The following is a 25169-nucleotide window of genomic DNA, read 5'->3' as shown; positions in this document are numbered from 1 at the left end:
AAACTTCTCTGTTGAGATGCATTACTTTATAATGACTCTACCCAGTGTTTCTATCTGACTGAGCTGCAAGGTTTCAGTGCACTGCTGTGTCTAGAGGCAGGACCTGCAGCCCTCAGCCTCATCTACACCCCAGTACTTCATTACTGCAAGCCCTACTCATAAATCTGCCGAGCTCCAGCCTCCCGGGGCTGCTGGCAATCCAAATAGTAGCAACGTCACTGAATGGTTTCCTGGGGCTGCCAGGTTGTATCATTTACACAAGCACCACCATAAGTTGTGTGGGGGAAGGGAATAGGGAACAAGAGACTTTCCTTTCAGCTCAATAGTGTAAACCATAAGTTGCACGGTGCACTTGTACAGAGGAGAGGAAGGGAGACAGAGAGAGGGAGATCAGGAGAGAGAGAGAGGGGGAGAGAAGAGCCTGAAGTATTTCCAGCTGGAAGCATTTAAACAGTGCCTAGCCTGCGAAGTGCTTTATGGAAGAATTAAAGAGAAAGATGTTACACAGCATGTGGATAGGTCTGCTGGCATTTGTAGAGCTTACTGTGAGCGGGAGAGCAGAGATTTACGGGTAAGAATTTTGTTAACTATGAATAAAGATTTCAGGAAAATTGTTGTTTTAAATTGGAAATAAGACAACATCGTTCATTCTAACCCAACAGATTTCACCAAAATAGAAATGAAGTGCCAAATTTAAATGTTTTTGTTAATTAGGTGGGTATGTTTTTTGAGGTTTTGCAATTAAATGAGGTGCGATATCAAATGATATATGGACAGGCAACAAATACTAATTTACTAATAGTCCAACAAGATACAATGTGCAAGTTTTGATCAGGTATTGTGACATAAATATTGAATTATGCATGCATTTGCATTTAAATAGGGCAGTTGAGATTCTAATGCATTAAAGGAAACTGCAGATGCTGGTTTGTATCAAAGATACAAGTGAACTGAAGAAGTGAAGTGAGGAAAGTGAAGAAAATGAAGAAAGCAAATGGTATGTTAGCATTCATAGCAAAAGGATTTGAGTATAAGAGCAGGGAGGTTCTACTGCAGTTGTACAGTGTCTTGGTGAGACCACACCTGGAGTATTGCATACAGTTTTGGTCTCCTAATCTGAGGAAAGACATTCTTGCCATAGAGGGAGTACAGAGAAGGTTCACCAGACTGATTCCTGGGATGGCAGGACTTTCATATGAAGAAAGACTGGATAGACTTGGCTTGTACTCGTTAGAATTTAGAAGATTGAGGGGGGATCTTATAGAAACTTACAAAATTCTTAAGGGGTTGGACAGGCTGGATGCAGGAAGATTGTTCCCGATGTTGGGGAAGTCCAGAACAAGGGGTCACAGTTTAAGGATAAGGGGGGAAGTATTTTAGGACCGAGATGAGAAAAACATTCTTCACACAGAGAGTGGTGAATCTGTGGAATTCTCTGCCACAGAAGGTAGTTGAGGCCAGTTCATTGGTTATTTTTAAGAGGGAGTTAGATGTGGCCCTTGTGGCTAAAGGGATCAGGGGGTATGGAGAGAAGGCAGGTACAGGATACTGAGTTGGATGATCAGCCATGATCATATTGAATGGCGGGGCAGGCTCGAAGGGCCGAATGGCCTACTCCTGCACCTATTTTCTATGTTTCTATGGACACAAAATGCTGGAGTAACTCAGCGGGTCAGGCAGCATCGCTGGAGAAAATGGATTGGAAGCAGGGTCTCGACCTGAAACATCACCTGTCCATGTTCTCCAGCGATGCTGCCTGACCCCCTGAGTTACTCCTGCATTTTGTGTCTATTAGTCAAAATTTTAGTTTGGGCATGATCAGAAAATTGTTGAAAATGCACTTGAAATTGCACTGGGTTGGCTGAGTTTCGGGTTTTCACTGATATTTATTTCATAAGCGCAAATATGAATTCTTCCACAAACCACATGCAATTGGGTAGCAGAATAGAATGCAATAGTGTCCAAATTTTAACTTCCTAATAAAAAAATATTTTAATATATTTTGGTTTTGTAGGCTTATGGACTTTTATTAATTTATCACAAACATAATGTTTTAGTAAAGGTGGCCTTAACTTCCCCTCTCAGCAGGAATGTCATACAGCACAGAGACAGGCCCTTCAGCTTGCCATGACCCTGCTAACCATTGTCCTTATCAAAGCTGCTTGCACTCAATCCATAGATTTCTGTGCCTTGGCAATTTAAGTGCTTGTCTATGTGCTTCTTAATTCCTGTAGAAATAAAGAAGTGTACACTGGTTAATACACAAAAGGACACAAAGTCCTGGAGAAACTCAGGCAGCATCCTTGGAGAACTTGGCTGGGTGACCTTTCGAGACTGGATCCGAAATGTCACCATTTATGTCTGCCAGAGATGCTGCCCGATCCGCGGAGTTACTCCATCACTTTGTGTCCTTTTGCTTATTAATCACAATTGATTGTAAATTGCCAATTCATTAGCTTATTCTGGTCATGGTTTTGTCCCTGCCTTATGCCACCCTAGTTTTCTCTACAAGAATGTGAAATATTTTAAATATATTCGACGTGAGTTTGTATTCAAATGTTTGGGATGAGGATGAGTGATGTTGATTTCTGTGTGACAATGTATAGTGTTATCTGAAAGTCGTAATCTTGGCTTCATTGTAGTTCATTTGACATTGCCAGCCTCTCCCTGGTGATGTTTAAGAAGGAACTGCAGATGCTGGGAAATCGAAAGTAGACAAAAATGCTGGAGAAACTCAGCGGGTGAGGCAGCATCTATGGAGCGAAGGAAATATTTGAACCTTTCGGGCCGAAACCCTTCTTTCGGGGGTTTAGGCCCGAAACGTTGCATATTTCCTTTGCTCCATAGATGCTGCCTGCCTCACCCGCTGAGTATTTCCAGCATTTTCGCCTCCCTGTTGATGGATTGGTGTCAATTTTCAACATTTCCAAAGTGTACAAAACCATGCTCTACAAAATGGTACGCCATGGAATTTGAATGAAAGGAAAATAGTGATTTTGCTGTCAATGAATGGTATGGAAAAACAATCAGGTTTCAGGTAAGAATCACACAGGTTTTCCTGTTTCATAAAGGGAGAAGGAACATTATTACACCTAAGATAGACACAAAATGTTGGATTAACCCAGCAGGAGAGGCCCTTATAATGGTCTCGACCCAAAACGTCACCCATTCCCTCGCTCCAGAGATGCTGCCTGTCCCGCTGAGTTACTCCAGCTTTTTGTGTCACCCTTCTTCAGAATCCTGATAAACCAGGTGCAAGTTTTTCAGTGAAAATGTTGCAGTTATTTGAGTTAAATGGCATAAATGCAACAAAGTGTTAAAAAACAGTTTCAGAAAAATGTTAATATGTCAAGCAAATGGCACCAGTAAGTTGTAGTCAGATGTGAAGAGAAGCTTTGTATTAATCTGCATGGGGGGGGGTGTTCATTGCCTGTGGGGCGGCAGGAACAGTGAGAGGAAAGGCATGGAATATGGCAAATCCAGCGACTTGCACCTCTCTCTCAATGTTGCCTTGCCTGGCACTTAACCAAACGGACAAGTTGGCTGTCCGCCAGGCAGGACAAGCAGTGACAGGAGACTGCAGACGGAGGGGTGGGGGCAGTGGAACATCTGAGAGTGTAACAAGCAGAGCACATCGACACTCGTGGTGAAGAGTTGAACCAATCCAGTGAGTAGACAGCGATGAAGCGATAGAGCAGTCTGATTTAAGGTTATTTATAAGGTTCCTCACCTCTTCTCGTTCATGTTTCCTCATCTGCACCCATCCATTATAGATTATAGGGACATGATCCTCAAGACCAACTGCCCTCCATTAAGGATTCACAATAAATAACTCTGGCAATAAAACACTTTTTACTGATCTGTACTCATACTATATCTGAATTTCTTAACACTCCACAAAGGGCTACTGATATTACCCACAGAGTGTAATTTACAATAACGACTGTTTTCCTTGTGCTTTTAGCTGTTTTACATTTTCATGCATTGGTTGTCAAATGTTCATGAAGTGGATTTTATTATTTTTCTCAAATACATAAACTCAGTCAAATTATTAAATATATTTACGAAAGAGTTATAAATTGTTCTTAGGGCTAGTGGGATCGAGGAATATGATTTAAATTAGGGTCTCAATTATACCCCTACTTCCCCAAGAAGACAGACACAAAATGCTGGAGTAACTCAGCGGGACAAGCAGCATCTCTGGAGAACAGGAATAGGTGACATTTTGGGTCGAGACCCTTCTTCAGAATGAGAGTCAGGGGAGAGGGAATCTCCTGAAGAAGTTGTTGGCAAAGGTGGGTCATAAGTGATAGGAGCAGGATTAGGCCATTCGGCCCATCGTCTGCTCTGCCATTCAATCATGGATGATCTATCCTTACATCCCAACCCCATTCTCCTGCCTTCTCCCCCTAACCCCTGACACCCATACTAATCAAAAATCTATCTATCTTTGCTTTAAAAATATCCATTGACTTGGTCTCTGCAGCCTTCTGCAGCAAAGAATTCCACAGATTCACCACCCTCTGACTAAAGAAGCTCCTCATGACCAAAGTGATTTCTGCACCCAAAGCCGGAGGATTCTCCTGTAGCTACTTGATCTCCAATGTCAAAAGGCAATTGGTGTCCAAGAGACAAATACTCTTGAGATAATACGAGAGAGTATGGGAAATCAGTGAAACCTTCCACCTGATGTTGACTACCTGACATCATCACAGCAGTTTAAGAGGAGAATTTACCCAAAGATGCCTCTTCTGCAAAGCTTATTGGTCTGCAGGCGAGAAGAGGTTGGCTAGGCCGCATTTAGAGTATTGCGTTCAGTTCTGGGCACCATGTTATAGGAAATATGTTGTCAAGCTGGAAAGCGTAGAGAGGAGATTTACGAGGGTGTTGCCAGGACTAGAGGGGCTGAGCTATCGGAAGAGGTTGAGTAGGCTGGGATTGTATTCCTTGGAGCGCGAGGAGGACGATCGAGGTGTATAAAATCATGAGATAAATAGATCGGGTAGATGCACAGAGTCTCTTGCCCAGAGTAGGAGAATCCTACTAGGAGGACCAAAAGGCATAGGTTTAAGGTGAAGGGGAAAAGATTTAATGGGAATCTGAGGGGTAATTTTTTCACACACGGGGTTGCAGCTACTAGACTGTGGAACAGCACCCCTATCCCCATCAGAACTGCCCCCTCCATCGACTCATCTGTAATCCCAAGCCTTTCTTGACATCCGATGAGTGAGGGCTATAGGTATGTAGTTTGTTTGTTACACTATTCTTATACCGATGTAAAGCACTTTGGCGGGTCATTCCGATGCATTAATTGCCATTGTTCCTCTGGGGATCTTATTGAAACATATAAGATTGTTAAGGATTTGGACACAGTAGAGGCAGGAAACATATTCCTGATGTTGGGGGAGTCCAGAACCAGGGGCCACAGTTTAAGAATAAGGGGTAAAAGCCATTTAGAACGGAGACGAGGAAACACATTTTCTCACAGAGAGTTGTGAGTCTGTGGAATTCTCTGCTTCAGAGGGCGGTGGAGGCTGGTTTGCTGGATACTTTCAAGAGAGAGCTAGATAGGGCTCTTAAAAATAGCAGTCAGGGGATATGGGGGGGGGGAAGGCAGGAACGGGGTACTGATTGGGGATGTTCAGCCATGATCACATTGAATGGCAGTGCTGGCTCGAAGGGCCGAATGGCCTACTCCTGCACCTATTGTCTATTGTCTATTGGTTGTAGACTCTGAGATTGGACCCCTTGAGGTCCAAACGAAATGCCGATATTACACCACAAATATGAATGGGGTACCAATGACCAACCTATGGTGGCACTTGCCAGTGCTGATAAACTAGTGAGGTCTGCAAGCTATATACATGGTGCTGATATCATGAACAATCATTTCTTGCAATGATCCCCAGAGCCAACCCTCCCAAATCCCACAGCACGTTAAAATCCTAACCTCTGCTCCTTCACAAATACTCCAAATTCCTGTGGCAGGTTGCACAGTTAATTTGGCTGTTTCCCAAAATACTAATCCCAGCTCCGTTGGAATTTGAGCCATTTTCACGAAGGAATTTAGTTGGAGTGTACTGCACTGGTTTTATTGATCTTGCACCGGTATTTATTCCATGCTAGTTGATAGAACAGAGATGGCCTGGACTAATTGTGTGGATGCTGCAGTACGACAAAGGTTAAGATAGTTGTACAGCACAACAACCTTTAGGCATTCATAGACGTTTAGTTCTAAACTAAACTACATAAACCAATGTAGTTTAGTTTAGAGATAGCAAGCTAGGACTAACCATTTAATTAAAGCTGAGCATATTCATTACGATGTTGTACTTAATTGACTGATTGTTCTCACTTTCCAAGATGAGAAGGTATTTATTGTTTAGTTTAGCATTACAGCACGGAAACAGGCCCTTCGGCCCATCGGGTCTGTGCCGACCAGCGATCCCCGCATATTAACCTTATCCTACACATACTAGGGACAATTTTTACATTTACAAAGCCAATTAACCTACACATCCGCACGTCTTTAGAGTGTGTGAGGAAACCGAAGATCTCAGGGAAAACCCACGCAGGTCGCGGGGAGAACGTACAAACTCCGCAACAGCACAGCACCCGTAGTCGGGATCGAACCCGGGTCTCCGACGCTGCATTCGCTTTAAGGCAGCAACTCTACCACTGCGCCACCGTGCAGCCCAGAACCTAATGTACATAACAGATATTCCTTGAAGCACACTACAAGGTTCAAGATCAAGAGTCGAGAGTCAAGAGAATTTTACACGACAAGGGTCTAGATAGTCATCCTTGCTGAAAATTAAATAAAGGAATAAATGGCATGCTATAATTAGTGTTTTTGCATATGTATTGGTGTTTTGAGAACATATTGTTATTGATGATAAGAAATGAAAAATTGTGCACAATTTCAAGGGTCAAAATCTGTATAAAAGTTGGCCGTTGCGAGTGGAATTTCAGACCGTATAGTAACGGACCTGTCCCACTTGGACAACCTAATCCGCGAGTTCTGGCGAATTTGTCCTTGACATACTCACAGCAGGGTCGACACGAGGTCCCAGGAGGTCTTCGTAACTCTTCTCCATGCTCGAGAGTGGTCTCCGCGTACTTGAGGCCTCAGCTAGATCGCAGCATTTTTTGCAATAAGTTAACAAATGCCCGCGAGTAGAAAAAGGTCGCTGTAGAAAAAAATAGATACTTTCTTTACTCGTAGGTTTAGTCGTAGTAGGTCATGGTGGGTGCACATGTTAGTCGTACGTAATCGAGGGTAGTCGAAGGTAGTCGAAGGTAGATAGTCTTCATCATAGTTGAAGGGAGGTCGAAGGGAGGTCGATTCGGTGTCCAATTTTCCCCGAAGTTAGTCGTAGCTAGTCATAGCTAGTCGAAGGAAGTCTTTTACATAGTCGAAGGAGATCTTCAACATGTCATTTTTTTAAACTCTTCTAAACGCCCCAATTAGGTCGCCCATGTGGGACAGCCCCTTAACTGGGACTGTGCTGATCTCTTTGTGCTGACATAAATAAAGTGTGTCTGGAAAATGAATGCCGTTGTCAGAGTCCAGTTGATCGGCGATGATAATAGAGCAGTGCATTTAAAACAAAAATAATCCAGATAAACCCAGGGCTGGTCACAGAAAAGGCATCGCTGCTGTAGATGGCTGATGAAACCTGCACTCAGTTTTCACTTTAGTTTATATTCACGTGTAACGAGGTAGAGTGGAAAGCTTTTGTTGCGTGCTAACCAGTCAGCGGGAAGACAATATATGATTGCAATCGAGCCATTCACAGTGTACAGATACATGATGAGGGAATAACGTTTAGTGTACGATATAACCAGCAAAGTTCGATCAAGGATAGTCCGAGGGTCTTTGTTGAGATAGAAAGTATCCACCTGTTAGGTAGGTGAGAGGCATCACCTTGAAGTCAAGGTTCAATGACATTACTTTGAAGATCAAAGGTGTTCTCCTTATTGTCCACACCACTATTATGAATCAATCATTCTACATCTAAAAGCTGGGTATCGAGTCATAATCACTTTGTTAGTTGAAGGAGATTGTAGTGCAATGATCGGCTCCTACAATTCATACACTGCTCCGCTGCCTATACATCAGGGATGAAGCCCGTGGCTGTAAACCACTTTGGGACATTTTGAAAGGCGTGTGAAAGAGTGCATGTCCTTTAGTTCCCCGATGCTGGTACTTGAGAGGCTGTCAACTTTAATGCACAGGTCTGTTAGCAGTATGAGGACGAAAACAGGAAATAGCTCTGAGTAGATGGTGATACATCTGTGTTTTTCTTCCTCAGGGTTCGAGACCGAAGGCATTCTGCAATTCAGCTAGGGGTTTGTCGCTATGGATCCCGACTTGAATGTTGTTACGGTTGGAAAAAGAATTACAAGGGGCGCTGCGAAGGTACAAAATAGCTGTATCCTTCTTTCAATGTACTAAACTGCACCTCACTCACTGCATGAAGTTACTGCAACTTAACTAAATGTAACTGTACCTCCCAAACCATTGGCTTCTGGCACCAGGTTTACCAGAATGCTACTGAGACTAGGGGGTGTTACCTACAGTATAACGGGCAGGTTACACACACTTGTGCAGGAAGGAACTACAGATGCTGGTTTACACTGAAGGTAGATGCAAAATGCTGGAGTAACTCAGTAGGACAGGCAGCATCTCAGGAGAAAAGGAATGGGTGACGTTTCGGGTTGAGACCCTTCTTCAGACCCGAAATGTTATCCATTCTTTCTCTCCAGAGAGATGCTGCCTGTCCCGCTGAGTTACTCAAGCATCTTTGACACAAACTTGGATTGTTTTCTCTGGAATGTCAAAGGTTGAGGGGAGACTAAAATGATGTACATAAAATGATCAGAGTCATAGATAGGGTAGACAGTCGTAACCTTTTCCGCTGGGTGGAAATGTCCAGGTCCGAAGGACGCAGCTTTAAGGTTAGAGGGGCAATGTGTGGGACAAGTATTTGACAGAGGTGGTGGTGGAGGCAAATATGATAGTGGCGTTTGAGAGGCTTTTAGAACGGCACATGGATATGTGGGGATTGGAGGGATATGGATCACGTGCAGGCAGAGGAGATTAGTTTTTAACGGCACGAGGTTCGGCACGGACTTTGTGGGCTGTATTGCTGGCATTATCACCAATGCCTATGCCCTGTAAATGAACGTTAAAGGACATCGTATGACCTCTGACTGAAGACAGCAAAATATTACATTTAGTGTAAATACCATCATCTAAATCCCTGAAGGGGTCACCAAGCATTTTCCAGCCATGAAGTGCTGCTGAAAAGCACACCCTGTTATTACACGGACACATGCGGTGACCACTTTGTGAACAGCGTGGACCCATATTTATATTGCCCCATGTAAATATAAAAATGCTTCACACTGCAACGGAAATGACTTCCAAACCTGCAAAGGTGTTATTAAGAGGGATGATCAAACGTGTGAAACATTCAATGAGAAGTGTGAAAACGCGCACCTCTAGATTCAGGGACAGTTTCTTCCCAACTGTTATCAGGCAACTGAATCATCCCACCACAACCAGAGAGCAGTGCCATCTACCTCTTTGGTGACCCTCTGACTATCCCTGGTCGGTCTTTGCTGGCTTTACCTTACACTAAACATTATTCCCTTTTCATGTATCCAAACACTGTAAATGGCTCGATTGTAATCATGTATTCATGTATTTCCGTTGACTGGTTAGCACGCAACAAAAGCTTTTCACATTACCTCAGCACACGTGATAATAAACTAAACTAAACTAAACAGATGCTTATGTGGAGGTGGATTCCAGGGGTGTTCTCTTGAGAGAATAGAGCAAGGTGACAAAGTGGAGGGATTTAGGGAGAGAATTCCAGAGAAATGACCCAAACAAAAATCACCAGAAACAGCTTGGTAGAGTATGACATGGAACCAAATGTTTGCAAAGTGAACGTGTGATCTTGTACATATTTAGCAATGAACTGAAGACTGATTTCTGTCCCCAAGCTTCTCTAAACACATAGAGAAATGGAGCTTTCCAAGGTAATTCCACCCTTAAAGGCACAACGTTTGGTGCAATTTGGTTGTGCAAATAGGATACAAAGCATTTGCAAACTTGCACTTCTATCTGTTACTGTGTCTGCCAATTTGCTGTTACCTTCTCCTAACTAACAATGATCTAGTCTACATTTTCCTTGATCTCCATCCCATTAGTCCTGTTTTCACACCTCACACTTCCTTATCTTCGTATGTACCTCCCACACTCCTGACACCAGTCTGAAGAAGGGTCTCGACCGGAAACGTCACCCATTCCTTCTCTCCAGAGATGCTGCCTGTCCCGCTGAGTTACTCCAGCATTTTGTGGCTATCCTGGATGATAGCTCAGGTGCTGGAGCTCAGTGCCAGATCGTGAGCAAAAGCTGAACAATAACAGTAATTGCCAAAGGTCTAGTGTACTTTGAAGTTTGATTACAATCCGTGGATCACCATTTTTGACGAGGGCTTGTGAGAACCAGTCTTTGCAAGCAGACTGCACGAAGCGTGCACACCTGTTTTGTCAATGCCCCGGAGTGAGTGCATGAAGCATCTGATAAAAGCTACCGCACAGGTCATAATTTTGTGTGCAGAACTATTTTCCCACCAGCTAAGCCTTAGCTGTGAGAGAACAAATATTTGGCTCCAATCTCAAGAAAGAAGCATGCCAAAGACTAGGGAGACCAGCAGCTGTGTGTCTGGATCCCACTGTCTGAACGGTTTACCACGTGTCCAACTATCACTCAGGCAATTATTCCACAGACGCTAATATCTATTGTGTTAATACATCTCTTATGTACCGACTGCGGAGTTACATTGTGCAGCATTAACTCTTGGTTAATGTAATATTTTCCTGAGTATTTCTGTCCGCTGACAATTAAATTGATAGTTTAAATGACACAATGCCGTGATGACCTGTGCACTGGAGAAGGTACAAAAACTGAAAGTAGATTTGTGGCCAAAATTTCTTCCGACATATGGATTTTGTATTTAGAATGTGCAGCACGCAGACCTAAAGAGTTTTGAGGATGTGCAGGAAATATGGCCGCCTGTAGAGATGCTTATCACTGGACCCTAGAGAGGGCAACATGGTTGTCAGCCAACCATGACTGCCAGTCCTCAGTGGACAGCACTTTAACTGCTCCTCTGGGCATTTCTCCTCAATTCAAGATTTGATTTTTTACTATCCTATATGAATAAATGATCAGCTACCCCACGAGATAAACAACCTTCTTCACACATATTCCATCAAGCCTTTTCATAAATTCCAAAGCTGTTTCCGCCATTTCTGTTTGATTCTACCCAATACCTATTAGTAGAGCTGCTGCCTTACAGCACCAGGGACCCGGGTTCGATCCTGATTACGGGTGCTTGTCTGTGCGGAGTTTGTATATTCTCCCCGCCCGTGACCTGCGTGGGTTTTCTCCGAGATCTTCGATTTCCTCCCACACTCCAAAGATGTACAGTTTTGTAGGTTAATTGGCTTGGTTTAAATGTATAAATGTAAAACTGTCCCTAGCATGTGTAGGCAAGTGTTAATGTGCGGGGATCGCTGGTCGGTGCGGACTCGGTGGGCCGAAGGGCTTGTTTCCGTGCTTTATCTCTAAACTAAACTAAACTGGATGTAGACAAGTATAACATTAATGTATCTGTGTACAGAGTTATTCCAAATGTGGCCCAAGCACATTTCTAAGCATTGGATGTAACCTCTCTTTAATAAATGAGCCCCAAACCTTGGTTTGTTTATCACAAGGTCTTATGAACTGTCATTGTGTGATGAAACCTGTTACAGCTTTTAAGGGTAGATTTCCTTTCTCAACACACACATTTTTCATGCTGTAATTCCACGTTTATGTGCAATTGGAACTACAACCAGAATATCAATGTGTACCTTGACAAAACAGTAAAACTGGTCACAATAAGCATGACTGTCAAAGTGAGAAGCTGCATGCCCACACTGTGGCAAGTTGATCTGTGCACACTGTACCTCAAGCTCAGAGTCACAGTCATAGAGGCACGGAGTGTCCTCTGGTCCTCGATTCACCTGCTCTGGGCAAGAGACTCTGTGCATCTACCCGATCTATTCCTCTCATGATTTTATACACCTCTATAAGTTCACGTCTCATCTTCCTGCACTCCAAGAAATAGTCCCAGCCTACCCAACCTCTCGCTGTAGCTCAGACCCTCTAGTCATGGCAACCTCATCGTAAACCTTCCCTTTACCCTTTCCAGCTTGACAACATCTTTCCTATAACATAGTGCCCAGAACGGAATCTAAATGTGGCCTCACCAACATCTTATACAACTGAAACATGACCAAATATATACTCTATACTCAATAGAAACATAGAACCATAGAAAAATAGTTGAAGGAGTAGGCCACTCGGCCCTTCAAGCCAGCACCGCCATTCAATATAATCTATCTATCTATATATAAAAAACTGTGTGTGTGTGTGTGTGTGTGTGTGTGTGTGTGTGTGTGTGTGTGTGTGTGTGTGTGTGTGTGTGTGTGTGTGTGTGTGTGTGTGTGTGTGTGTGTGTGTGTGTGTGTGTGTGTGTGTGTGCATGCGTGTGTGTCAGATTCCATTTTCAGATTAGATTTTCAGATTAGGTTTTTGGCCTTTGATTCCTTGGTCCGCCAAAACCACACGCAGAAACTCCAAGATTTTTTCCATTTCAGTAGAGATTTCGCTAAACCACTCCTCATTACATTTGAACATTTTTATGTACAAATTTTTAAACAAAATTCTTCTCCCCCCACCCCCCACTCACTCATTTTAAAATCAAAACGGGACTCACGAGCTGCTGACGTCACAATGCCACATGCCGACCTAGGCCCACCTGCCTCCAGGGCAGGTGCCTCCAGGGCCACCCCCCCCCCCCAACCCACCCACCACCCCCCCCCCCCAAACACCCTAGGTATGGGGATTGCTGGTTGGTGCGGACCTGGTGTTTCCTCTCTGTATCTCTAGAATAAACTAAACCGTGTATCGCGTGGCTAAGATTTCCACAGCCAATAATCACTGATGCCACCTACTTGCTGTAGGCAGGGCCCCAGCTAAAGACCAGTGACTTGGATCTCAGTTGCTGGAGCTAAAGGTCACGATGATCCTGAAGGTCATCGCCCTAGGATCATTCCAGGCAGCTACAGATGAATGCTGCACATCTGTTACTTTAGTTTAGTTAATTATAATGCATGTCGAGGTACAGTGAAAAGCTTTTGTTGCATGCTATCCAGTCAGCAGAAAGACAATACATGATTACATTCGAGCCATTTACAGTGTATAAATACATGATAAGGGAATAACATTTACTGCAAGGTAAGGCCAGCAAAGTCCGATCAAGGATAGTCCGAGGGTCATCAATGAGGTAGATGGTCTCTGGTTGTAGTAGGATGGTTCAGTTGCCTGATAACAGCGTGGAAGAAACTGTCCGTGAATCTGGAAGTGTGCGTTTTCACATTTTTATACCTTTAGCCCAATGGGAGAGGGGAGAAGAGGGTGGCCAGGTTGTGACTCATCCTTGATTATGCTGCTGGCCTTGCCGGGGCAGCGTGAGGTATAAATGGAGTCAAGAAGGGAGGTACAGAAAAATGCTGGAGAAACTCAGCGGGTGCAGCAGCATCTATGGAGCGAAGGAAATAGGCAACATTTCGGGCCGAAACCCTTCTTCAGACTGAATCTGTTCTCCAATGGAAGGGAGGTTAGTTTGTGTGATGGTCCGGGCTGCGTCCACAATTCATTGCAATTCCTTGCTGTCTTGGAGCTGTTCCCAAACCAAGCTGTGATACATCCTGACACAATGCGTGCTATGGTGCATCTGTTGGTGAGAATTGTAGGGGACACGCCAAATGCCCTCAGAAAAAGTTGTATTTATGTATTTAAGAAGGAACTGCAGACGCTGGCAAATCGAAGGTAGACAAAAGTGCTGGAGAAACTCAGCGGGTGCAGCAGCATCTACGGAGCGAAGGAATATTGACTGAGTCAACATGTCTTGCTTAATGAATCCCTCATTACGAAAATACAATCTATATTGATTAAAATTCACTTCCTCTAATTCGCATTGAAGTTTTCTAGCCTAGTGTAGAAAGAACAGAAGAATGTAGCGAGTACATTCAATTTTAATTCTGCATTAATTCCCACGGTTTGATTTATTTGCAGCTATCTGTGAACATGGATGTAAACACGGAGAATGTGTTGGGGCAAACAAATGTAAATGTTACCCAGGATTTACTGGTAAAACATGTAATCAAGGTGAGTGCCAAGATAGACTTTATAAAGTTTGTAACGTTTGAAGCAGGTGAATTGATGACCCCAGTAAACACCAACAGGTAGACCAGAAACCATCAGGTGACAAGCATGGCAATAAAGGATGCCATTGAGCTGGAAAGAGCACAGGGAAAATTTACAAGGATGTTGACAGGGCTTTAGTACCTGAGATATGGAGAGAGGTTGGGCAGACAAGGACTTTATTCCTCGAAGCGCAGGAGGTTGATGGGTGATCAGACACAAAAAGCTGGAGTAACTCAGCGGGTCAGACAGCATCTCTGGAGAAAAGGAATAGGTGGCATTTTGGGTGTGACCCTTCTTCAGACTGACAGTCAGTGGGGAAAGGGAAACAAGAGATATAGATGGTGATGTAGAACAAATGAATTAAAGATATGCAAAAAAGTAATGATGATAAAGGAAACAGGCCATTGTTAGACAACTTTGAAGCTGGTATGACTTGGGTGGGGGAGGGATGGAGAGAGGGGATGCAAGGGTTACTTGATGTTGGAGAAGTCAATCATTATACCACTGGGCTGCAAGCTGCCCAAGCAAAATATGAGATGCTGTTCCTCCACTTTGTGTTTGGCCTCACCCTGACAATGGAGGAGGCCCAGGACAGAAAGGTCAGTGTGGGAATGGGAAGGGGAATTAAAATGTTTGGCAACCGGGAGATCAGCTAGGTCCAGGCGGACTGAGCGAAGGTATTCACACTCTCCACGAGCCTTTATAGGCTTCTATAAGATTAGCTCTCAACCGCATGCACTCTAAGGAATAATGTCTCAGCATGCCCAATGTCCCACTGAATTTCAGGTCCTTGGTAACATCCTCTTAAATCATCTCTTCATTCTTCTCAACTTAATGGCACATTTTCCGTAGCAGGGTGGCCAGAACTGAACACTCTTACTAGGCCTCACCAACATCTTGTACAGCTGTAACATAACACACTAATGTCTATATTCAACTCCCTGACTGATGCAGGTGAACATGCCGATAGCCTGCATCACCACCCTATCAATCTGTGATGCTGCTTCCAGGGAAGAATATACTCCTACTCTTAGATCCCTCTGCTCTACAACACTCCCCAGGGGGCTTCCATTGTAAATATCCTGCCCTAGTTTGACTTCCCAAACTGTGACACCAGATACTCAGTGCGGAAACAGGCCCTTCGGCCCATTGAGTCGGCACTGACCAGCAATCCCCACACATTAACATTACCCTGCACACACTAGGGGCAATTTTACATTTACACAGAGCCAATTAATCTACAAACGTGTACATCTACGGTGTTTAGTTTAGTTTGGAGATACAGCGTGGAATTCAGTGGAATTCAGCCCACTGGGTCAGCACCGGCCAGTGATCCCACACATTAACACGATCCCACACCCACTAAGGACAATTTTTACATTCACCAAGCCAATTAACCTCCAAACCTGTACGTCTTGGAGTGTGGGAGGAAACCGAAGCTCTCGGAGAAAACCCACGCAGGTCACGGGGAGAACGTACAAACTCCGTACAGACTGCACCCATAGTCAGAATTGAACCCGGATGTCTGGCACTGTAAAGCAGTAGCTCTACTGCTACACTACCATGCTGCCCACAACAAACAATTATAGGCCCAGCACTGATCTCTAAGGTACTCCACTAATCACATGCCTCCAACCTGAAAAAATAACCTTCTACTGCTCTCCTCTGCCTCCCAGCATGAAGCCAATTTTGAATCCAGATAGGTAGCTCTCCCAAGCGATCTAACCTTCCAGAGCAACCGACCATGCAGAACCTTATCAAGGGCCTTGCAGACCTCTATATGGACTACATCTATGGCCCTGCCATCAACAGATTGGTTACTTCTCCAGAAAACTCAATCAGATTTGTGAAGCACGACCTCCCATGCAAAATAAATATGCTAACTATCTCTAATAAACCCATTTTACCAAATGTTTGTATTATTCTTCAGAATCCACAGAAGCAGCATTCACAGCACAGTTGTTAGGCTTCCTGGTCTATATACTACCAGGTTTATCTTTGCAGGCCTTCTTAAATAGAGACATAACATTGACCACTCTCGAGTCTTCCAGCACCTCAGCTGTGTCTAACAGCGATTCCTACAATTTCTTGTGTGGGAAGGAACTGCAGATGCTGGTTTAAACCAAAGATGGATGCAAAAAGCTGGAGTAACTCAGCAGGTCAGACAGCATCTCTGGAGAAACGTGAAGGGTCTCAACCTGAAACGCCACCTAATCCTTTTCTCTATCTTCCTGCAATTTCTTCCCTATCTTCTCTCAGTGTCCTTAGATACATCTGACCAGGCCCACAAGATCTATCTGCCTTCATACATCTTGGGAACTCCAACACTTCCTCGGTTGTATATAGACTGCCCTCAAGACATCTCCATTAACTATTCCAGATTCCCCAGTCTTTGTGTCTTTTTCTGTGGTTAAGAGAGAATTAGATTTGGCTCTTAGGGCTAAAGGAATCAAGGGATATGGGGAAAAAGCAGGAACGGGTAACTGATTTTCGATGATAAGCCATGATCATATTGAATGGCGGTGCTGGCTCGAAGAGCCGAATGGCCCAATCCTGCACCTATTTTTCGATATTTCTAAACACAGAGGAGGTACTGTATATTCATTGAACTCTTCCCACCTTGATGAATATTGCACAGCACACCATCACCAGGTTTTCACTTTTCACATTCAGGCATAATCCACAAGTGTTATAAATCGTCTCGCAAAACAAATTAATGCAGTCTTTTCTGCTACTCATGTTTTGTTCCAATGTTTTTTTTGGCCGCTACAGATTTTAATGAATGTGGACTGAAGCCAAGGCCCTGTGAGCACAGATGTATGAACACACACGGCAGCTACAAGTGCTACTGTCTGAATGGATACATGCTGATGCCCGATAACACATGTGCTAGTGAGTAACTGGAATGGTGTCACAAAAGACTTCTCCTGCACGCATCATCTGAAAAGTTCATTATGTTTTATTGCCAGCCGATTTAGTACTTAGTTTTTTATAGTTTTTCCAGTTTTAGTGATACAGCGTGGAAACAGGCCCTTCGGCTCACCGAGTCCGCTCCAACACAATGTATGCAAAGAGTGGCCACATAAAGGGCACCGCTAATGTCACTAAGTATTCCATTTTATTTTTGGCGGTGCATTTCCGTCCGGCCTCTGACACCACACTGTGGCCTGTTCGTCCTCTGACGTCCACCGTGGGCCTGTTTGACATCTGACACCCACGGACAGTCCATCCTCGACCCCCGATGCCCGTGCCCGTGGCCTTGACCGTCGATTGGTCCTCCCCCGTCTACTCTATGGCGCTGACCCTGAATCCAGCCGTGGGGACCTGCTGCCCAGCCTCTCAAAGCCATCGCTTTCCTTTCATAATCATTTAATTGAACCCAACTATAAATCATGTTAATACGTTAAGGCAACTATGAATAAATCTTGAACCAACACTTTGCTCCACGTCCCTTTCCTGATCAATCATTTCATGCAGGAAATAAGTTCAAGCTCCAAAATAAAGTTCAAATAGAGAACGCTCTTTCCAGCTGTCGACTTCCTCTGGGAATAATGAAGAATAAAATATATACTTTGCTTTGCTCCCTTTCTACATGCACAGCTCATTGAAATAATGTCATCTGCATTGGAAAAGATTTGGAACAGATTTATGTAATTGGAGTAGAATTAGGCCTTTTCGGCCCATCAAGTCTATACCTTTCAATCATGGCTGATCTGTGTCTCCCTCTTAACCCCATTCTCCTGCCTTCTCCCCATAACCCCTGACTCCCGTACTGATCAAGAATCTATCTACATCTGCTGTAAATATATCCACTGACTTTCCTCCACAGCCTTCTATGGCAAAGAATTCTACAGATTCACCACCCTCTGACTAAATAAATTCCTCCTCATCCCTTTCTTAAAGGAACGGCCTTTAATTCTGAGACCATGACCTCTAATCCTAGACTCTACCACCAATCGAAACATCCTCTCCACATCCACTCTATCCAAGCCTTTCACTATTCAGTAAGTTCCAAAGAGGTAAATTCCCCCATCCTTCTAAACTCCAGTGAGTACAGGCCCAGTGCCGTCAAACGTTCATCATATGTTAGTCCACTCATTCCTGGGATCATTCTCGTAAATCTCCTCTGGACCCTCTCCAGAGCCAGCACATCCTTCCTCAGATATGGGGCCCAAAGTAGCTCACAGTACTCCAAATGCAGCCTGACCAGTGCCTGAGCATTACATCCCTGTTTTTATATTCTAGCCCTCTTGAAAGAAATGCTAGCACTGCATTCTCAGCTGGAGATTTCAGTAGCGGGAGGCACAAATGTGCAATCTTAATCTAAGACACCAAATTGGAAACTGATGAGATTGGGTGCATATCCTTCCTCAGATATGGGGCCCAGAATTGCTCAAAATTAGAATGTTACATTTCTGTCCCCCAAGAGAGGGGAGGAAAGTCTGAAGTGTCTGACCTTGTTGGCTTGCTCATGCACACTGAGTGCTAGTGGCCCCCACATGACCTCTGGTGTTTTTCAGATTCCAGAACCTGCACCATGGCCAATTGTCAGTACGGCTGTGAGAATGTGAAGGGGGAGATCCACTGCCTCTGTCCATCTGCGGGCCTGCAACTCGGACCAGACGGGAAAACCTGCATAGGTGTGTGCGTCCTTCATGCGTTACAGCAAGTGCACCAGTTAAAAAGCATACCCACAAAATGCTGGAGTAACTCAGCGAGACAGGCAGCATCTCTGCGCTGTTTGAAGAAGCTACAGCATGGAAACAGGTCTTTCGGCCCAACAAGTCCGCACCGACCTGCGATTCCCGCACATTAACACTATTCTACACACACTAGGGACAATTTACACATACACCAACCCAATTAAGCTACAAACCTGTACGTCTTCGGAGTGTGGGAGGAAACCGAAGATCCCAGAGAAAACCCAAGTGGTCACGGGGAGAACGTACAAACTCCGTACAGACAGCACCCGTAGTCGGGGTCGAACCCGGGTCTTCGGCGCTGCAAGGCAGCAACTCTACCGCTGCGCCACTGCGCCACCCTAAACTGTTACTGTTCCCTCTTCCAGATATTGATGAATGTGCAGCTTCCAGAACTCTGTGTCCACCTCTACGGAGATGTGTCAACACGTTCGGCAGTTATTTCTGCAAATGCCAAACGGGTTACGAGCTTAAATATGTTGACGGCAAATACAAGTGTATAGGTATGGATAATGTTGCTGATCTTTCATAGCCGCATGGCAAACTTCAGGTCATAAGGAATAGCAGCAGAATTAGGCCATTCGGCCCATCAAGTCTACTCCGCTATTCAATTATGGCTGATCTATCTCCCCCTTCTAACCCCATTCTCCCCATAACCCCTGACACCCGTACTCATCACTTATACTACACCGTACGTATAGCCAGGAAACAAGTTGTGATAACTTTCGAGTTCCCACTTCACTTTTAGAAGCCTTGAGGTTATGTTAGGATATAGTCCCTCTGTTATTTCAATCAGTATAGAGTCATGGAGTCTTACAGTGGGGGAAACAGGCCCTTCAGCCCAACTTGCCCACACCGGCCAACATGTCCCATCTAGACTAGTCCCACATGCCTGCATTTACCCCATGTCCCTCCAAACCTGTCCTGTCCATGGACCTGTATAAATGTTTCTTAAACGTTGCAATAGTACCTGCCTCAACTACGTCCTCTGGCAGCTCGTCCCATACGCCCACCACCCTTTGCATGAAAAAGTTACCCCTCAGGTTCCTATTAAACCTTTTCCACTTCACCTTAAACCTATGTCCTCTAGTTCTCGATTCCCCTACTCTGGGCAAGAGACTCTGTGAGTCTACCTGATCTATTCCTCTCATTATTTTTTACACCTCTATAAGATCACCCCTCATCCTCCTGCGCTCCAAGAAATAGAGTCCCAGCCTACTCAGTAGCAATGTCACAAAATTTTGAGATTTAAAAAATCAAGTCTGCAATTTATCCCATCAGATAAAGCATAACAATAAGTTTAATTTGACACCTAATTCACTTTCATATCTCAAGTAATAAAAAAGTTATGGCCATTTTCATACTCGGAAATTAGCATCTTGTTCCCTATTGATTTTCTATGGACATAACAAAAAAGCTGTGATCGTGGACAGTCAAAAGCCCATAACCTTCTTAAAAATTAAGAGAACTGAATGAAATTTTCAGTTATCATAGATTGAAGCATTCTGAAACAAATATAAAATAATCTTAGTGTTTAAGAGGGAACTGCAGATGCTGGAGAATCGAAGGTTACACAAAAAAGCTGGAGAAACTCAGCGGGTGCAGCAGCATCTATGGAGCGAAAGAAATAGGCAACGTTTGGCCAAAACCCTTCTTCAGACTGAAGACCCGTCTGAAGAAGGGTTTCGGCCCGAAACGTTGCCTATTTCCTTCGCTCCATAGATGCTGCTGCACCCGCTGAGTTTCTCCAGCTTTTTTGTGTAACCATAAAATAATCTTACTTGGATGACCTGAAATTAAAGCATATAATTAGTTAGTTACCCAATTGTAGCTAATTTCAAACTTCAATTACTAGATCTAAACATCTATCCATTCTCAATAAATGATTAACATTTTTAAATAGCCCAAGTGTCCAAATAATAATCACAAATAATTCACAATAAAACATGATTTTTAAATCTCATTTACATCAATTTATAGGCCAAATGGAAGGAATTTAGTGTTCAATTGCTGTAAATTAAAGTCAATTTAAATCAGCTTTCTAGTGGGTTCCTGTGAACGCACTGGTTTAGAACGTTCACATTGCAGTAGATTTGTGCCCTCAAGTGCCCAGAAAAATACTGCGGGATATAAAGAGCCCAAAATGAACTACTCGCTATAGAAAACTTTATATACAGGATTCTTAAGAAGCCCCATTTAATGTAAAAATAACGTACATACCTTTAATTGTTTGCTTTATATAACCCTGGGGCTGCGAGAGGTTGCGAGTTTAGAGAGTGATTTTTAAACTACTATAACTATTATACAAGGCCATAAAAACTAATAATACCTTTTGCGACGGGGTCTTTCAGCGATTTTCCATTAATGATTTACTAGGCTGAATATTTTCGATTGCAACAGCCTAGTAAAAATCGCATTTTAAACCCGCCCCCTCTAAACAGCGCCAAAATCGCGGACACGGGGTGGGGCAGATACTCAGACACGATTCAGGTAGGTTTTGTAACATACCTATACTCAGCTCTCTATAGTTCAGATCCTCTAGCCCTGGCAACACCCTCATGAATCTTCTCTGTACCCTTTGCAGCCTAACAACATCCTTCCTATAACATGGTGCCCAGAGCTGAACACAGTGCTCTACAATGCGGCCTCACCTACGTCCTGGCTGGCCCAGGGCAAGTTGCTGGTGACACTTACTCCTAGAACATGAACCTTTTAACCATGTCTACTTTGGCGGCATCTGCTTATATCGGGGCCTGCCTACCGTTAATTCCGAAACATAGCAAACACCTAGTCAAAGCCCCACGGAACCTTTCATGATTTAGTCTAATTCTAACAGCTGTAATTGTTTAACTGCTTGGGAGATGTGGATGAGTCCCAGCCTGCTCAACCTCTCTCTATAGCTCAGACCCTCTAGTCCCGGCAACACCCTCGTAAATCTTATCTGTACCCTTTCCAGCTTGACAACAGATACAATTGCGCATGTGAAACAGAAATCGCAAGCTATTCCATTCTTGAAGAGCTGTACTGTTTCTCCACTGATGCCTGTCGGTTAGTTATTAGAAGAAAGAGCTCAGCCTGTTTTTCTGTTTCTTAATGGGCCTGTCCCACTTACGCGACTTTTTCGGCGACTGCCGGCACCCGCCATAGGTCGTTGCAGGTCGCCGAAAATTTTCAACATGTTCAAAATTCAGCGGCGACCAGAAAGACGCTACGACTCTTTGGGCGACTGAGGAGACGACTCACGACCATACAGGCGACACCCTAGCGACATGTCGCGGGGTGAAGCCTGTATGTTCGTGAGTAGTCGCCCAAAGAGTCGTACCTTGTTCTGGTCGCCGCTGGATTTTCAACATGTTGAAATTTTTCAGAGACCTGCTGCCACCTATGACATGTGCCGGCAGTCTCTGAAAAAGGTTGCATAAGTGGGACAGGCCCTTAACTCTAATCTCTTGTGCCACTTGTAATTCTTTCTCAGGATTCAAGCATTGGAATAATCCTGGTATATTGGCCTTCGTGGCTCAATGCTTTTACTGTAAGTAATGTCTCACTAGTTTTGTTGGTGGTTTGTTTTATTGCCAGATATTGATGAGTGTGCTGCCAACACACACTCGTGTAGTCCTCATGCCGACTGCCACAACACTCAAGGCTCCTTTAAGTGTAAATGTAAGCCTGGATTCAGAGGCAGTGGCTTCCAGTGTTCAGGTAAGTCTTAATAATTCTTGCATTTGTACGCTCACATGAGTAGCCTCATGTGCTGGGTCTATTCTACATTTTTCTTCATCTTCATCCCTTTTAATCTCTTACATTTCCTTACCTCTGCAACTCCCTCTACCCTGACTCTCAGTCTGAAGAAGGGTCTTGACCCGAAACGTCACCCATTCCTTCTATCCAGCCTGCTGTCTGTCCTGCTGATTTACTCCAGGATTTTGTGTCTCTCTTCATGAAATCACAGGTTCACTCCTGATGAGCAGGTTTCACTTTAGTTTAGAGATACAGCGCAGAAACAGGCCCTTCGGAGCAGCGGACAAAACCTAACATGATTTTAGTTCCAGTGAAAAACAAATATGATCTAGGGTTCACATCTATGGATAGAAACATAGAGACATAGACTATTGATATGCAGGAGTAGACCATTATGAGCCTGCACCGCCATTCAATATGATCATGGCTGTCATCCACTCAGATCCCGTGAGCCATACCCCCTGATTTAGCCACAAGGGCCACATCTAACTCCCTCTATAATATAGAATTAACAGGTCACACTGAGATGAGCCAATTTGAATACTCATATGGCAGTAGTAGATATTTTAGATCGTTGAACGTCCATAGTAAGATGAAGGAGCAGGGACCTGTAGCTCAAGTTCAAGTGAGTTTATTGTCATGTGTCTCTGATAGGACAATGAAATTCTTGCTTTGCTTCTGCACACAGAACATAGTAGGCATTGACTACAAAACACATGAATAAATAAACTGATAAAGTGCAAATAACAGATAATGGGTCATTAATGTTCAGAGTTTTGTCCGAGCCAGGTTTAATAGCCTGATGGCTGTGGGGAAGTAGCTATTCCTGAACCTGGTCATTGCAGTCCTCAGCTCCTGTACCTTCTACCTGAAGGTAGCAGGGAGATGAGTGTGTGGCCAGGATGGTGTGGGTCTTTGATGATACTGCCAGCCTTTTTAAAGCAGCGACTGCGATAAATCCCCTCGATGGAAGGAAGGTCAGAGCCGATGATGGACTGGGCAGTGTTTACTTTTTGTAGTCTCTTCCTCTCCAGGGCGCTCAAGTTGCCGAACCAAGCCACGATGCAACCAGTCAGCATGCTCTCGACTGTGCACCTGTAGAAGTTAGAGAGAGTCCTCCTTGACAAACCGACTCTTCGTAATCTTCTCAGGAAGTAGAGGCGCTGATGAGCTTTCTTGATAATTGCATCAGTGTTCTCGGACCAGAAAAGATCTTCAGAGATGTGCACCCCCAGGAATTTGAAGCTCTTGACCCTTTCAACCATCCACCCGTTGAAATAAATGGGACTGTGGATCCCCATCCTACTCCTTCCAAAGTCCACAATCAGTTCCTTGGTTTTGCTGTTGTTGAGGGCCAGGTTATTGAGCTGGCACCATAAGGACAGTTGCTCGATCTCTCTTCTATGCTCAGACTCATCCCCATCAGTGATAAGTCCCACAACAGTGGTGTCATCAGCAAACTTGATGATGGAGTTCGCACTGTGACCGGCTACGCAGTCATGAGTATAGAGTGAGTACAGCAGGGGGTTGAGCACGCAGCCTTGAGGTGCTCCCGTGCTGATTGTTATCAAGTCTGACACATTTCCACCAATACGAACAGACTGTGGTCTGTGGATGAGGAAGTCGAGGATCCAATTGCGAGGATCTAATAGCTGGTTCTGCGGACGAGGAAGAAATGTAAGGCTTTAAGGCCTTCCTGATGTGGAGGGTTCAGTCTGAAGAAAGGTCTCGATCTGAAAAAGTCACCTATTCCTTTTCTCCAGAGATGCTGTCCAACCAACTGTGTTAAAGGCCAGTCCCACTTAGGCGATTTTTTAGGTGACTGCCGGCGACTGTCCTAGTCGTAGCAGGTTGCCGAAAAACCAGCGACTGGACCCCTCTCCCCCCTACGACAATGTCTAGGACAAGATATGACAGACTACTACCTAGTCGACGTCAAGTTACGGCAAGCTACCGACAACCGGCGACACAATCGTTGTGACTTAACACCATACCTACGACAACCTACGCCCACCCGTGATAACCTACGACAAACGAAGTCAACCTACGTCCACCCGCGACAAACTACGACAAGCTACGACCCTGTCGGCAACAACTGAAGATAATTCACTTCATTTTACCACCTGACTTCTCTTCTCTTAACGCCGGTCGGTACCTGTCGCCAGTTGGCGTAGGTTGACGTAGATAGACGCCGATGTAATCCACCGCAGTCAGCACCGGCGACAACCTACGTCACTTAGCAACAACCTACGACAGCACCTACATCAGGAGAAGTCAAGCTACGCTCATTGGCGTCAAACCCATTGTCGCCGACTGTCGCCAAAAATGTTTTGAACATTTTAAAAATCCAGCGGCGACCAGAAAGACGCTACGGCTCTTTGGGCAACTGAGGAGA

General features: G+C 44.3%; 1 protein-coding gene across 2 annotated transcripts in view; it reads left to right on the top strand.

Annotated features, from left to right (window-relative positions):
* The first annotated feature begins 275 nt into the window (after window positions 1-275).
* Window positions 276-25169, top strand: part of egfl6 (EGF-like-domain, multiple 6) — a 52624-nt gene continuing 27730 nt past the window's right edge. The window contains exons 1-7 of one of the 2 annotated variants that reach the window (XM_055644398.1): window positions 276-571; window positions 8316-8422; window positions 14202-14294; window positions 17106-17225; window positions 18854-18973; window positions 19402-19536; window positions 22613-22735. In XM_055644398.1, coding sequence (XP_055500373.1) covers window positions 477-571; window positions 8316-8422; window positions 14202-14294; window positions 17106-17225; window positions 18854-18973; window positions 19402-19536; window positions 22613-22735 — 793 coding nt within the window. In that variant the 5' untranslated portion in view covers window positions 276-476. Of the gene's footprint in view, window positions 572-5207; window positions 5240-8315; window positions 8423-14201; window positions 14295-17105; window positions 17226-18853; window positions 18974-19401; window positions 19537-22612; window positions 22736-25169 lie in introns of those variants that run through there. The other variant, XM_055644399.1, reaches the window with a different exon arrangement.

This window comes from Leucoraja erinacea, chromosome 13 (genome assembly GCF_028641065.1).
Source record: "Leucoraja erinacea ecotype New England chromosome 13, Leri_hhj_1, whole genome shotgun sequence".
Taxonomy (NCBI): Eukaryota; Metazoa; Chordata; class Chondrichthyes; order Rajiformes; family Rajidae; genus Leucoraja; species Leucoraja erinaceus.
The sequence above is the reverse complement of the archived record's forward strand: the minus strand, read 5'-3'. Positions and strand labels throughout refer to the sequence as shown.